This window comes from Mustela nigripes, chromosome 14 (assembly GCF_022355385.1).
Source record: "Mustela nigripes isolate SB6536 chromosome 14, MUSNIG.SB6536, whole genome shotgun sequence".
In the NCBI taxonomy this organism is placed as follows: domain Eukaryota; kingdom Metazoa; phylum Chordata; class Mammalia; order Carnivora; family Mustelidae; genus Mustela; species Mustela nigripes.
Genome location: NC_081570.1, coordinates 27,318,498 through 27,334,417, shown reverse-complemented (window position 1 = coordinate 27,334,417; position 15,920 = coordinate 27,318,498). Strand labels below are relative to the sequence as shown.

The window sequence follows — 15,920 nt, the reverse complement described above, 5'->3', positions numbered from 1 at the left end:
TGCCACCATCTCTGGCCCCAGATCATTAGAAAATGATGATGATGGAAAGGCTGCAAATGGACCTTAAGCTAGTATCTTAACTTTTCTGAAACCCAGTTTGCTCACTTAGAAAAGCAGGAAAATGATAGCACCATGAGGTGTCATGGGGGCATTCAAGGTTAAATAAGGCAACGCTGATGAAGTGCTTAGCACAGAGCCTGGCATCTAAGTAAGAAGCACGAAATGAATATGATGACAGTGGTATGATGATGGAGCTTTAAGGAGAAAAGCAGGTTAAGAGGAGGAGCAGAGCCCATCTTTGTTGTCAGCCATGCCCCCTGCAGGGTGAGGGGACCCCGTGGATGATGGCATCCAGAGCTGTGCTTTGTGAGGTCAGAGGCCTCACGGCCTGTATCTTCCAGATATACACAGGTCTACCCTGACCTGAGCCAGACAGTGAGTAGACTCAGTGTTCGTGAACAGAACCCAACAGAAGGGAGAGCCCTCTGCGATAGTTCATCTCCCCACCCACGCCCTCCCCCGGCCCTGGTGAACTTGAGATGACTTCAGGGATGAAGACCCTGGGTGGGAACAGTGAGATAGATACCTGCATGGGCTAGACCTCAACAATAGTGGAGGGGGCAATAAACAGTAACTAAAGATGAGAAGATAAGTGAGGGATGGTCTCCGTAGGAAGATTTGAATGCCAGTTGGCATCATGATCTATATGACATTGATCATGGGGAGTTGTGGAAGGTTTTTTTTTTGCAAGGGGAGGGGTAAGCAGAGCTTTAGAACTGGAAATTATTGTGTCTAACGATCTGGGATGGACTTTGAGGAATCATTGCAAAGGGGTAGTGTGTGGTATCAGCATATGTCAGTGGTTCTCAACCAGAGGCAGTGTTGCCCTACAGACGACTTCTGGCAATATTTTGGGGCACTTTGGGTTGTCAGAACCAAGTCGGGGTATCACCGGCATCCAGTGCTTAGACATCAGAGATGCCATTTAACACCATATGATTCTCAGAGCAACCATTAAGCCCAAAACATCAACGGTGCCAACACAGAGGAACTCTTCCCTAGACTGTGGGAGGAGACAGCTATACCCCCTTTTACAAGATGCTAATGGCGGGGACAAGATATCTGGGAGTTAGCCAACTTGACGGACCGTTCTCCTGGCCAGCCCCAGGCCTCCTGTACAGCTGAGGGGTCCAAAGTGAGTCTTGGGAGGATGGCTAAGCGGCAGCTAAGAGAGCACCAGGGTCCCGTGATTAAGTCGAAGCAAACAGATGGAGAGATGGAGTCCGTTCCTCTCCGTTTACCCCCAGACTGACTAGGATCCCTGGCAGATCCCACACCCTAGCAACTGAGAAGGCTTGGAGTATGTGTCTCTCTGAGTTTGGGGCTGGATGATGGTGTCTGGGAGCCTCATCTGCACCCCCCCCCCGAATATTAGACATCCCAGAGAAGGAGCAAATGAGGCATTTGCAACATCGGGGACTGAAACCCCCTACAGGATGCCCCGCCCTTTTGGTGAGGGACAGGGAACTCTGTGCCTCCCCCACCACCTAGGGCAGTCCCCTCCTCCTCCGAAGCAGGCACGAATGAGCTGTTCCTCTCACCACCACAAGGATGGGCTGGTGCTATGGGTCAGGTGGCTGAATGGGGATCAGAAATATGTCCCCTTTCTGATCCTTCTAGGGGGAGGGCAGGAGCAAGAGCATTCACAGCCTCCTTGGGTTGGTGGGGCAGGGTCCAGGATGAACCTGATGGAGGGGTGAAGGAAATCACTGGGAAATCGACCCAGAGATAAGAGATATGAATCAGGAGCAAGGCCCTGGAGGCTGCCTCCACACTCACAAAGTAGGAAGTGGGAGGGGCCTCATAGTAGGGGCCCCACAAAGAGAACAGACACCAGTCACCAGACTCTCACTCCTACCCCACCCCCAAGGCACTGCACGATAAATGGGTCTCTAACCCATATGGCTCTCCTGGGGAGTCCTCCAGGCTCACTCCCCAGGACTGAGGGTGGCCTCCCTCCAGCTTGGGGAGGGGAAGGAACAGGGACAGATTGGAGGGGGGAGAAACTGAGATCCAGGATCAAATAGGCTCAATGCTTTGGATTTCTGGGAGGGTCTTTGTCTAGAGCCCCTGCTAAGAATGAGAAGCTGTCCCTGCTGTATTTTTTTCTAGGGAGAAGGGAAATGGGGGTGGGAAGGAGGCGCCCAGCATTCCTAAATGTGCTGACTCTGAGCAGTGGTGGAGAGGCACTGGGATTTGGGAATGACGGCAGCGGAACTGAGAATCCTTGGAGCAGCTGTCTAAGAAGGTTTAGGTTCCCATCTGAGCAAGGAGGAGACCCTATAAATCAGCTTGAAATGGAGCCCATCCCCATCCTTAATTCACAGCTCGTGACGCAAGGAGTCGTCCCAACAAAAAAGACTCCAAAAGGAACAATCAGAGGCAGACAGGGGAAGAATCTCAGAGGTCCTAAGATAGGCAGGGAGAGACTCCGCCTCAGCTTCTCCAGAACCACCCTGCCTGACAGCAGGCTGGGTGGGGTCGGGCGGCTGGCCGTGACTGTGACTCAGGTTTCTGTGGGCAGCCAAGGGCAGCCGGCAGGGAGGAGCCCAGACCGACAGACAGGCCAGCCAACTGCAGCTTTCACCTCAGCTGTCCTCTCTCCTGGGAATGCAGGAGGTCCTTGCCTGGCCATGCGGGCCTGGGTGGGGGTGGGGGGGCTGGGGGGTGCTAGCTGACCCTGACTTCCTCCTCTCACAGCCCACCCTCCTGTTCCTTCCCAGAACTGTCAGCCAAAGAGCTGACAGAGAAGGGGAGAGTCAAAGGTCACTGCATCTAGGGAGGCCCAGAATGTCTGTGTCGCAGGGAGAAGGATATAATAGCCATTGGTCCTGCACCCTGAAGAAGAAATTGGGGGAGTCTTGGGAACTGGCTTTTAGCCAGAGCAGCCCTTTTAGCCAGAGCAGCCTGGGTCCCCCAGTCTTCCCCAGGCTGGCCAGCTCATGGCTGGTTGTCATGGTGAAGGCTAGGGGCTAGAATGCAGCTGCCTACAGAGTCCAGCTACTAGGCTTAAAGGAGGAGAGGTTGCTCAGGGACTCCCAGGCCAGCCTTCCCACAACTGACCAGCCAGAGGGAATGGCTGGAGATGAAACCAAAGAGCTGTGGTCAGGGACTGTAAGACTTCCCCCTTGGTGATGAGCTGAGGGTGTGGCCAGCACATTCCCCTGGCGTTTCTGGGACCTGTTTGTTGGTCTGTTTTGAGAGAGTGGCTGGAAGAAAGGGAATATGCATTAACTTTGTGCCCAAACGCTCTGCCCTTGTGTCTTACCAATCTTCACAACAACTGGGAGAGGTCCAGCAAGTTGCCTAAAATGGCAAAGCTGAACTTAAAATCCAGGATTGGCTGTTACCAACTCTGGCGATCTTTCTTTTCCAGGGACCAGGCAGTGTTGTTGTTCTTAGGAAGGGAGGGGGACAAAGTGACCCGAATTTTAGCAACAGACTCAATATTCCATCATGAGGCCACAGTGGTAGGATCCAGGTACTGGCTGCTTTTGGAGTCTGGGGGACAGATGACAATTTGAAGAGAAAACTACTAGTGAGTGAAATGCTTGGCACATAGGTTGTCATTAAATATTTTTGCAGTAAGAAGCCAGATTTCTGTATGAGCCACAGCTAGTTTTCTGGGACATCCTGGGAGCTTCTGGCTCTGAATTGCAGCAACAGCGGAAGAAGTCAGTTCGAAAGTGGGACTTTCCAAGACCAACCCGTTGAGAGAGGAATTTGCGGAGCATCTGTGAGGGTGAGGGGGTGGGAAGAGAGGGAAGTGCGTGGACGATACAGGATTATCGCAAGCTCCGGACGCCACCCAGTGGCCAGAATGCAGCCCTGTGTGGGGGAGCCCGGCTCTAAGAGACAACTGAGCGCGAAGCACTCTGGGAATTGTAGTCCAGCGGTGCTTCCAGTGAGGCTGTTGGGTGTTGTAGTCTGACGTTTATTGGGCGGGAATTATCCTCGTCGTCCGGACCACGAGTCCCGTGGTGCCCCGCGGCAGGCCGCGCAGGCGCGGTGAGTCGGTGCCGGTCAGTCCCGAAGGCTGAGGGGCCGCGGCTGGGTCGAGCGGTGTCAGGAGGGGTGGCCAAGCGGGTCTGTGGCGAGGCGGGGTAGGGAGGCCGGCACCATGTCTAGGCAGGCGAACCGTGGCACCGAGAGCAAGAAAATGGTAACTCGGAGCGCGTGACCTCTGCGGGCGGGCGGAATGGAGGGGTTCTGGGGAAGGGGCCCGGCGCGGGGGCGCAGTTGGAAAAGGGGCTCCTCGCGTGAGCGCAGGGTGCTTCTGCGGGAAGGAAGGAGGTGGGGGCTGCCGGTGGGTGGCAGGGGAGAAGTTCACCGCGGGCGTCGCAGGCCTGGGGCAGGTTGGGGGGCCGCTGGAGCCGCTCAGAGACCCCTCCCCCGGGTCCCGAGAGCGCCGTGAGCAGGACCCGCGACGGCGGCGGTAGTAGCGGTAGCTACCACCGTCGTTCGCTCCCTTCCGGGGTGTTCGGCACTGGGCCAAGCACTCTACGTTACCTTAGCTCATTTAATCCGCAAAGTAACTCTCTTAGGTGGATAATGTTATCGCAGTTTTACAGCTCAGTTAAGTTTGCATAACTTGCCCACATTTACGGCTTGGAAGAGTTAGGATTTGAACCCATGTCTAACTGCGAGACTTCAGACTGCTGGGCACCCCCTGTCTCTCACGCTGTGAGAGCAATGCTGGGCATTGCAAGAGACGCTCAGATACTGGTCTTGGCAGAAAGAACTTTCTGTTTGGAGGAGTGAGAGGTGGGCCCGAGTAGGGAGTTAAGTGGTGCCCCTCTGGTGAGTGGGGGCGGCTCCTTTCTTGTCCTGGGAAGAGTGGGGCACCATGTAGTTTCATAAAGGTTGGCTGCAGGTGGCAGCTGGGACTGGAAAGTAAGGTAGACGACGTTTTTCTTCAAATTAAGACTTATTTATTTATTTATTTATTTATTTATTTGACAGAGATCACAGGTAGGCAGAGAGGCAGGCAGAGAGAGAGGGGGAAGCAGGCTCCCTGCTGAGCAGAGAGCTGGATGTGGAACTTGATCCCAGGACCCTGAGATCATGACGTGAGCTGAAGGCAGTGGCTTAACCCACTGAGCCACCCAGGCACCCCCAAGTTAAGACTTCTTGATAAGTGTTCTTTTCTATGCCATGTTCTTCCCTCCTCCAGAATTGCCCATGCTATTTGTTTTCAGATTTAGAAATTAAATATCCAAGGTTGCAGGTTGGGCCAGCCGATCAGGGGCCCTTTGTCGAAACTCAGCTCTAGAGGGGTGTGATTAAGCATCCCTTACACTGTGGCCTCTTAACAACAGGAACAGCACCCAAAATGGGCTGCAGGAGGCCCTTGTACTTCAGAGTAGTACTTACCCTTTTTGTCTCTCAGACCCCTTTTGAGAAGCTGCTGATGCCTATGGAACTTCTTCCTAGAAATAATAAATTGACAAACATAAACACAGACATTTACTTATCTTTTGGGTGGATTTGTGGGCTCCCTAAAGCTCCTCCATGGATAACAGGTTATTTTTGTTTGGGGGGCACCTGGCTGGCTCAGTATGAGGAACTTGCAGCTCTTGATCTCAGAGTTGTATGAACCCCACATTGGGTGTAGAGATTACTTAAAAATAAAATCTTTTTTTTTTTAAGGTTTTTTTTTTTTGTTTACTTGAGAGAGAGAGCATGAGGGGAGAGGGTCAGAGGGAGAAGCAGACTCCCTGCTGAGCAGGGAGCCTGATGCAGGACTTGATCCCAGGATTCCAGGATCATGACCTGAGCCAAAGGCAGTCACTTAACCAACCGAGCCACCCAGGTACCCTAAAAATAAAATCTTTAAAAGAGAATTCCTGTTTTGGAGGAAATACCAAGAATTTCAAAGAAAAAAGTATATTTTGCTAGGAAACAGTCCTGTCTTGATTGATCCTCAGTTTCCTTATGTGTAAGCTGGGGACAATAATGCTTACTTAGGATTAAGTGAGATAGCAGTGTACAATGTATGGGGCATGGTAAATGCTTCCTCCTCCTTTTCCCAAGATAAGAGCAGATACAAGAGGTCTTCTTGTTTAGTTTTCACCTTTCTTTTTTTTTTTTTTTTTTTAAGATTTTATTTATTTATTTGACAGAGAGAGATCACAAGTAGGCAGAGAGTCAGGCAGAGGGAGAGGGGGAAGTAGGCTCCCCTCCAAGCAAAGAGCCTGATGCGGGCCTTGATCCCAGGACCCTGAGATCATGACCTGAGCCGAAGGCAGAGGCTTAACCCACTGAGCCACCCAGGCACGCCCCCCCCCCTTTTTAAACCTGAAATCCTTATTGAAATCTTTAATCATATTTTAAACAGGAACCCCCAGGTTCCACCCTTAACCTCCAGTGTTCATTCAGCTTTGGTGAGTGTGGTAGTTTAGGAAGGGCCAGTAGCACACTCCCATCTCAAGGATTTTGCAACTCCTAGTGTCTCTATTTAGGACTTCCTTCCCCCGGGGCACCTGGCTGGCTCAGTCAGTAGAGCATCCACAGAGCCTGCGACTCTTAATCTCAGGGTCCATGGGATTCTGGGGGGCTTTTGAGTTCATGCCCACGTTAGGCATGGAGCCTACTTCAAAACAAAACAAAAAAAAGGAAAGAAAGAAAAAAAAAACCTTCCTTTCCTCAATGAGTAACCCTAATCCTCATCTAACTGCTCCCCACTTCATTCACAGTTACACAAATGTCACCTCCTCTGAGAGGCCTTCCCTGACTGCCTGACTAGTTTTCTGTCCTCTTAACTCTACTCCATTTTTCTTCATAGCGCTATTTCATTATGAATTACATAGTTTATTTTCAGCTCCCCCCATGAGAATTTAACCACCAGAGCAGGGATTTGTTTTGTTCACTGCTCTATTCCTAGCATCTAGAATGATGCTTGGCACTAGACAATCAATATTTAGTGAATGAATGACTTGAAGGTTTGGTGCAGCCTCTCATTCACTTACTGCTGGCGGCTACTTAGGGCTTGTCACATGATCCTCTTTGTGGCCATCTGGTTCTGACTTGCCCTTCTCCTCCCAGGCAGTCTCCCCCTCTAGCAGCCCTCTTTCCCAGTTGACTGTACCTTCTGCTAATTGCTATGTTCCCACTTAAACCTTCCAAGACTTAAATGATTAATATGCCTCGGGCCCCTGGGTGGCTCAGTGGGTTAAGCCGCTGCCTTCGGCTCAGGTCATGCTCTCAGGGTCCTGGGATCGAGTCCCGCATCGGGCTCTCTGCTCAGCAGGGAGCCTGCTTCCTCCTCTCTCTCTCTGCCTGCCTCTCTTCCTACCTGTGATCTCTCTCTGTCAAATAAATAAATAAAATCTTTTAAAAAAATGACTAATATGCCAAGGAACTAGATCTCTGCTTTCAGTCCGTGTGAACAGAAATAACCGATGTATCTGGCAAACTCTTCCTGAGCCCTAAACTCTTCCACAGCCCAAACTCTGTGCTGGGTGCTGTGAGAGATGCAGTCCTATTCTGTAACATTGAGGAGCACATTCCATGAGGCAGGAAAGTATACAACACAGCGGCATAATACTGTCTGGTGTGGAGTCCCAGCTTAACCGCTTACTTGACGTGTGACCTTGGGCAAGTTTCCTCATTGTCGTAAGCATCAGTTTCATCATCTTTAAAAAATAAGTTAGAGGGGCGCCTGGGTGGCTCGGTGGGTTAAAGCCGTTGCCTTTGGCTCAGTTCATGATCCTAGGGTCCTGGGATTGAGTCCCGCATCAGGCTCTCTCTCTGCCTACTTGTGATCTCTGTCAAATAAATAAATAAAATCTTAAAAATAAATAAAAATTAAAATTAAAAATAAGTTAGTGTAGTAATACTATCTGTCATGGGGTTCTGAGAATTCACTGAGGTGATGCATGAAAAGATAGCAGTGTGATGGTGTACTTAATGCACTTGGCACTCAGTGAAAGTCAGCCGGCAAGCATCTTAGTTAGTGCAGATGTAGCCTTTATGTGCCTGTATCATGTTTGGTTCCTGAATTCCTTGGACAATCAAACCTTCCCTTATTTTGTGTCACGTTACTAGTAACCCAACCCCAGCGGCTCTGCTCTCCAGTGCTCTGGTGAATTGCTCGTTGGACAGCAGCACTCCAGAGTCTCTAAGGGGAGGCCAGAGGGTGAGAGAGAGGGGTGAACTCCGTCCTGTCACTGACCTTCACTCCGTCCTGTCACTGACCTTCACTCCGTCCTGTCACTGACCTTCACTCCCAGCTTTTGGGGGCAGTCACACTGAGTCACTTATGTTGATAAAAATAGTAAATGCGACTCTAGGAGCAGTAGCTGCAAAGATCAGCCCCCTTAGGGAGATTTGTTATGTGTCTGGGACACTAACTGAAAAGACTTTTGAAAACCCTCAAGTGCCACAGCTCACCTGAACTAGGCCTTGGCTTAACTTGCTCTGCTCAGGTTGTGCCGGGAGTACTTGGAGATCAGATCAGCTGTTCAGTATGAAACCACTCCTGTGGTTTGTTGATCCGCAAAGCGTATTTCAGTACATTATCTCATGAGATCCTCCCAACAGTCCTGTAGTCAGCATGACAGATTTTACTGTTAACCGTTTTTGTGTCAGGAGATTGAGATTTGCAAAGTGAAGTGATTGACCTAAAATCTCACCATGAGTAAGTGGCAGTCCAGACTCAGAACCAGGTCTTCTGACTACAAACCCAGTCTTCTTTCTGTATGCCTTATTGGTTGTTACCGAGTTCTTTATATTGATTCAAAATCTCCTTCCTTGAATTTAGTTCAGGGTACTCTCAGATACCACACCACAGAAAACTAGTTTTTCTTTTTTTTGAAGATTTTATTTATTTATTTGACAGAGGGAGGGAACACAAGCAGGTGGAGTGGGAGAGGGAGAAGCAGACAGAGAAGGAAGCCCGATGTGGGACTCAATCCCAGGATCCCGGGATCATGACCTGAGACAAAGGCAGACGCTTAACGACTGAGCCACCCAGGTGCCCCAGAAAACTAGTTTAAAAATAAAAATGGGCCCCTGAGTGGCTCTGTCAGTTAAACATGTGACTCTTGATTTTGGCTCAGGTCATGATCTCAGGGTGAGAGATCCAGCCCATCTTCGGGCTCCAGGCTAGGCTGGAGCCTGCTTAAGATCCTCTCCATCTGCCCTTCCCTCTTTCTCTCTCTGTCACTTTTTCAAATAAATTAAATAAATAAAACAATATCTACTTTTTAAAAAATATTTTGTTTATTTGACAGAGAGAAAGATCACAAGTAGGCAGACAGGCAGAGTGGGAGGAAGCAGGCTCCCCACCGAGCAGAGAGCCCGATGGGGGCTCAATCCCACGACTCCGAGATGATGACCTGAGCCAAAGGCAGAGGCTTAACCCACTGAGCCACCCAGGCGCCCCCAATATCTACTTTTTTAAAAAGATTCTTTATTTATTTGAGAGAGTATGATAGAGACAGAGACAGAGAGCATGAGTGGGGCGGAGAGGAGCAGACTCCCTGCCAAACAGGGAGCTTGATACTGTGCGATGCTGGGCTTGATCCCTGGACTCCGGGATCATGACCTGAGCTGAAGGCAGACACTTAACCAACTGAGCTACCTGGGCATCCCCAGCAATAGATACTTGTGTAGGTGCTGTGCAGCAGGTGCTCTACAAACATTATCTCTCTGGGATCTCACAGTAACTTTCAAGGGCAGATAATATTGTCACCATCGTGCAGATGGGGAAGAACTGACTCAAGATACTAAGTGGTGGTGTGGATGGCATAACTTTTTACAGGATGGTGCTCAACTATAAGAGGACTGAGTCTCAGTTACTTAACCTATCACCTGTAAAGTGAGAATGAATAATGTTTGTTTTGCTAACCTCTCATGGTTATGATTAGGATCAATGAGAAACTCTGAAAGCATTCTGGAGGTTTTATAAATGTTTATGGCCATTATTATTAATCATAATTAAAGCACCTAAACGTAAAAATGTTGCAGAAGAGATTCAAGTTTTCTTCTGGGAGGGATAAGGTAGTTACTATGCTTAGTGAAGAAATTGGATTGATTGAATTAGCTGACCTTTAAGGTCCCATAGAACTGTTGGTTACAAGGGTCACAGGACTGAAAACCCAGGTCAAGAGTAATCTCTTGGGGCGCCTGGGTGGCTCAGTTGTTAAGTTGTTAAGGTGCCTTTGGCTCTCTCTCTCTGCCTGCCTCTCTGCCTACTTGTGATCTCTCTCTCTCTCTCTTTCTCTCTGTCAAATAACTAAATAAAGTAATATAAATATAAAATCAAATAAACAAATTAAAATAATAAATAAATAAATAGAATAAGTATAAAATAAAATAACTAAATAAACCAAATAAAATATTTTTAAAAAACTGATCTCTCACTCACCCTCCCTCCTCTCTTTCTGTGTGTGTTTGTGTGTGTGTGTGTGTGTATATTATCTGTCTCCCTCCTATTAGATAGTCCCTTGACATAGTAAACATTGAATGAATGACTTTTTCTATACCACAGCCCCATTCATATTTTTAAAGTATGAACACCTTCAAGTTGCATATTTGAATTGTGCACTGTTTCAAGTAGGCTTGGTTCATATTCAGAGATGGAGACAGACTTACAAATTAAGAGAGAGTGTGGAGAGCCTGGGTCAGGAATCCCATTCCCAGATCCCAGGCTTACTGATTCTGTGACTGTGGACAGATCTATCTAGAACCTTGGATTTTCTTATTGGTAAACTGGGGGCTGCTGCATGTAGAAGCAGTTGACAGCATCACGGTATGGATGTTACTTGGCATCATGGTGGGGTGAGGCTGTTAGAGGAGTCTCCATCCAAGGGCTCATTAATAATGGAAAGAGAGCTGTCCTGATTTAATGCAGCGGTGCTAACTCTATGGACTGGTAACTGCTGGATTGTCTCCATCCATTCATGTCCAAGCCATTCTAGTGCCAAACCCTTAACTTTACTAAAAAACATTGTCCTCCCTAATAGCTTCCCTTAATTGCCATATTTGGTAAATGGTCTCTTAGAGACACCCTGATCTGGGCTGTTTTAGTTGAGTTCAAAAAGCTTCCTGATTCTGAAACTGATTGTCTTTGATTTCCTAGTGCGGCTAAGTTTTTGTTACTGTTTTGGGGTATGGGGAGTTACTAATATTGCACTTGTGGGGATCAGTGGATATAATGAACATTGGCTTAGAAACTCTTGTTTTTTTGTTTCCCAGAATTACTTTTGTCAGTAGCTGTTTGTCCTTGGGCAGATCACTTAATCATTCTGAGTCTCCATTTCTTCATCTCTAAAATGAGATTAATTCCTTCCCGTTCTGCTTTACGGAATTCTTGTGGGATGGAAAATGACGTGATAAAAAATAGAACGCAGTGTATAAGCAAAAGGCACTCACGTCACTGTTCTTACGGTGACCTTGCCACCAGGCCATGAGGATGAGATGAGTGGCCCTGATGTGCTGAGAGCCTGGGCCTTAACATGACGTGGACTTTGTTCCCCAGAAGACCTGAGGACAGAAAGGTGCTGTGCTCCGAGTTTGACGTGCTTCCATTCAGAAGGGAGTGGCTGGGTGATTGCTTCTCTGTGAATCCATTGGTCCAGATGTTCTGTTAGCATGTTTCTTACTTTGTTTAGCTCTGCTAGTGCCTTTCCCCCACCTCCTGCTTTCATTCTGTAGTCTTGGCATTACTGACCTTGTCACCTTCCACACTTCTGTTTCTTGGTGGGTAGGTGCCAGGAGTCTTTATCCGAGAAAGGGTTTCTGTGATTTTAACTGTGGTTGTAATAGAAACCAGTCCAGATCAGTATTATGTTCCAGGTACACAAAAGATTGGATTCCTCTCAGAGTTACCCCTTTCCTGGAAACATTTTCGCTCTGTGTCAAGAGGAACATTATTTTTCCTGGTGCTGGTGACTTAGGAGGGGGCTTATCAGTGCAATGGACTCTGGGACTTCCTTTCCTCCCCACAGACCAGGCCCATGGGTCCTTTGCTGCTCCTGGGTGGGGGCCTGGGAGTGTAGCTGCACTCTAGGCCCCGACACTGCAGACATTCTTAGATGTGGAGAAGCCATGGGTCTCACCATCTAAGGCACAGAAGCTAATATGTAAATGTCTTCTTCCGGTCTGTGTGTCATAGTATCCGGTGGATAGCTGCTGCTTCCCCTGCCCCCCTCCAGTTTTGGCGACCTGAGCTTAGGCTTGGCAGCTGTGGTGGGGTCCTGGGTTAGCAGAAACCCACCTTGATGTGCTGGAAGAGTGACTGCCCCATGTGTGAAGTGCCCTTTATAGCCCGTTCTATAGTGGGCATGGCTAAAGCCCTGCCACCTTGACCCTGGGGGCGGGGCACACTCTGGCCACCCCACAGGGGACGTTGCTCTTTCCCACCAGACACAGATGACCTTACTTTGAATCCTGACAGCTGCACTGAGGCTGACCTAGATTCACTAAAATTTTTCTTTTGTGCTTCTTGAGCCTGATTGCCTTTTGAACCTCTTTTAGAGCTCTGAGCTCTTCACCCTGACCTATGGGGCTCTGGTCACACAGCTGTGCAAGGACTATGAAAATGATGAAGATGTGAATAAACAGCTGGACAAAATGTGAGTAAGCTCCTCTGCAGGAGAGACAAGAATGGGGCTCTCTAGTACGCAATCTACATGGGCCTTTAGAGCCTTTAGGGCCTTTAGGGTTCTCTCTCATAACCAACATTTTGGGCATGGTTTCCACTGAGCTCATTTATTGGGATGCTTTGGGATTATCCCCCATTTTTCCTTTACCACCCACAGCCTTACGTTCAGACGTAAGAATTTCATACCCCATGATAGAGACTGTTCTCTCATTTTCTTCCCAGGGGCTATAACATTGGAGTCCGACTGATTGAAGATTTCTTGGCACGGTCAAATGTTGGGAGGTGCCACGACTTTCGGGAAACCGCAGATGTCATTGCCAAGGTCATTATCCTGGGCCACCTGGCTTTGCTGAAGGATGTCATTGGGAGGCACTGCTGACCACTCTCCATCTCCCTTAGAGAGATGGAGACTATTTCGGACTATTCCAAAAGTCTGGCAGCTTAGGCAGCTGTCTGGGCCAAAGAAGCCTTCCTGGTGGTAGGGGAATAGTGCGCGTTTCGAAAAGGGAAGAGTGGTTGAGATCATCCGTGTGGATGAAAGCCCCACTGAGGCGAAGGCCACATCTCCTCGGCTGTGAAGATGTGGCAGAGTAGCATGGGTGTGAGGTAGATAGGCTTTGGACTCAGATAGACTTGGCTTCAGATTCTGGCTCCAGTACTTACTAGTTAAGGGTAAGTAAATTTTTATCTTTTTAATTACCACTTACCTCAACGTTAAAAGAAAATAAGAGCTCCCTCATAGGATGGTTGTAAGGAGTAAATGAAGTAATGACGTGAGCATTCCGGTAAATGCACTTCACGCAGTGTGCTTGTGGTAAAGGGTCGCTATTGATAGTATCAGCTTTACATCTTGTAAAATTAATAATAAATGGTATTACGCCTCTAGCTTTGTGGCATCTGTTACCGAAAGGTTGGTTCTTTGTGTTGTAGAGCATGCTGGCCCAAATCCTAGAGAGGGCTGGCAGGGAAGAGCACTTTGTGAAGGTTTGGAAGTAGGAGAGTGGATAGAGGGAAGGACGTCTTCAGACCAATTCGGTCGCAGTGACCATATTTGCTTTCATGAAGAAGGGTTCAAGGTAGCACAGAAGACAGGGCAGTGGGCTGCGGCCTCTCACATGCTGGTTCCGGGAAGCCACCCGTGTCAGAAGTGTAGGCGGACAGGAGGTTGCCTGATTGTATGAGGCCTTGAAGGAAAGGGGTGTGGAATTGTGCATAGATGCTTTTCCTTTATTGCCCTGAATACCTAAAGCCCCAGTGTTTTGCAGAGGCCACAGTTTTTTCCCCGAGCCGCTTACCTCTCCTTCACCAGTCCCGTCCCTTCCCTGGTGTGCAGCCCCCATTGCTCTTCCCCACGGTGCTGTTGTGTTCCTGACAGGTGGCGTTCAAGATGTACTTGGGCATCACTCCAAGCATCACCAATTGGAGCCCAGCTGGTGACGAATTCTCCCTCATTTTGGAAAATAACCCCTTGGTGGACTTTGTGGAACTTCCTGATAACCACTCATCCCTTATTTATTCTAACCTCTTGTGTGGGGTGTTGCGGGGAGCCTTGGAGATGGTGAGTGCAGCTCCTTACCTTCCGGGACACTGGAGATCTAAAAGGGGCTCAGAAAATGTTTGCATGAATGAGAGAAAAAAGAAAGGGCTTTGGCTCATCTCAGCACTCTGCTGCCTGAGATGTGATGGTACCGAGCATAGGATCCAAGCTGGGTGTCTCTATGCGGTGCTGATTCTCCCTGAGAGTGGCGCTGTCAGCCCCCAAAGCCCGGGAACACCCACTCCCAGATTGGCTCATTTGGCGACAATCTCATTTGTGGGTGTTCTTTGCTAAGTCTGTCTTTACGGGTCGGGGCCACTGCTTTCTACAAGGGAACGGTGGAACCGGTGATCTCGTCCTTGTGGAAACCAGCCCCCTCAGCTGGACTGCTGTGGATGAGTCAGTTATGGCCCCTCCCCTGTGGCTCCCCAGAGGCTGTGGCTAGCAGCTGCGCCTTCATTTTCCCACTGTCCCCCAGGTCCAGATGGCCGTGGAGGCCAAGTTTGTCCAAGACACCCTGAAAGGAGACGGCGTGACAGAAATCCGGATGAGGTTCATCAGGCGGATTGAGGACAATCTCCCAGCCGGAGAGGAGTGACCGTCCCCAGGACTTGAGGGTCGCTAGCAGGAGCACTTGTTGGAATCAGAAGCCTCAGAGCTCCCTCTGCCCCTTAGAACTCAGTGACTCGTTAACACGGTTGTTACATATTCTCCTAACTCTGTTTCCATTTGCCAGCTAATAAAGAGCAGGCTGTGATAACAGTCCATTCACCCCCCAAGTGTGCACATTCGGGAGGGAAACTCTTTGCTCCCTTTCCCTTCAGAGGGGTTGGATGCAATCATCTTTGGTCGGACTAGAAAGAGCTCAGCCAGTTTACATTCCCCGTTCGGATTTTCCAAAGCAAAACCCATTTTGACCCTGTTAAGAGGCAAGCCTTGCGCATCTATTCCTCGGCCTTCGGCCTTCAGGCCTTCGGAATGCCAATGGTGAATGGCTGAGAGAATCCAGGGTTGTGGGGTGGGGGAGGGGAAGCTGATGGGGTGGATAGGACACTCTAGTGCTTGCCTGGAAAGGGGAGTCATGCCGGGAACACTGACTTCTGGGAAGCCACCCAGGTCTCGTTCCTCCCTGCTGTTTGGAGGCGACATCTCCTCTTTTAACAGAGGGTCCATCCTTTTTTCTTACAGATTCTTCAATAAATACACATTCTTGAGTGAAATCCTAATCATGTCCTGTTTTCTTTCTGGAATTTTACTACAGTGGAGTGAGGAGGCCAACTAAGTTCCTGGGCCCTGCCTCACACACTTACCCGGTCTAGGAATGGCTCCTCCTCGCAGACCAGAGAGTCTGGGAGACCTGGATGCAAATACCCCTGCAAAGTCATTTTTGGGTCTATTGTCTAGCAAAACTTGGAAGCGGACCATTATCCCAGATATACCTAAAAAGGACTATCTTGAGTTCTTGGCCACTGAGTAGGAAGGCGTGGCTAGAAAGACCTTGTCTTTCTTGGAGCGAGGGAGAGGTGCCTGGCTGGCTCAGTCAGTGGAGTGTGTGACTCTTGATCTCAGGGGCATGAGTTCAAGCCCCATGGGTGGTGTAGAGTTTACTTAGAAAATAACGATGGGAATGAAAGCCAGATTGGTAAAGGTTTGAGAGAATTAAAGAGCACCAAGGGTACCAAGTTTTTCTTTCAAAGAGCTTTGGGGGCGCCTGGT

General features: G+C 49.0%; 1 protein-coding gene across 1 annotated transcript; it reads left to right on the top strand.

The window, feature by feature from the left end:
• The first annotated feature begins 4,056 nt into the window (after nt 1-4,056).
• TRAPPC3 (trafficking protein particle complex subunit 3) lies at nt 4,057-15,424 on the top strand. The gene is made up of 5 exons (XM_059377252.1): nt 4,057-4,222; nt 12,541-12,638; nt 12,890-12,989; nt 14,043-14,225; nt 14,683-15,424. The coding sequence occupies exons 1-5, from the start codon at nt 4,181-4,183 to the stop codon at nt 14,800-14,802; spliced, it is 543 nt and encodes a 180-aa protein (XP_059233235.1). The 5' UTR covers nt 4,057-4,180; the 3' UTR covers nt 14,803-15,424.
• Nucleotides 15,425-15,920: the final 496 nt, after the last annotated feature.

Coding starts and splice junctions, on each gene's coding strand:
- TRAPPC3 (XM_059377252.1), top strand. CDS start 4,181: ATGTCTAGGCAGGCGAACCGTGGCACCGAGAGCAAGAAAATG. Junction 12,990..14,042: donor CCGCAGATGTCATTGCCAAG/GTCATTATCCTG, acceptor TGTTCCTGACAG/GTGGCGTTCAAGATGTACTT. Junction 14,226..14,682: donor TGCGGGGAGCCTTGGAGATG/GTGAGTGCAGCT, acceptor ACTGTCCCCCAG/GTCCAGATGGCCGTGGAGGC.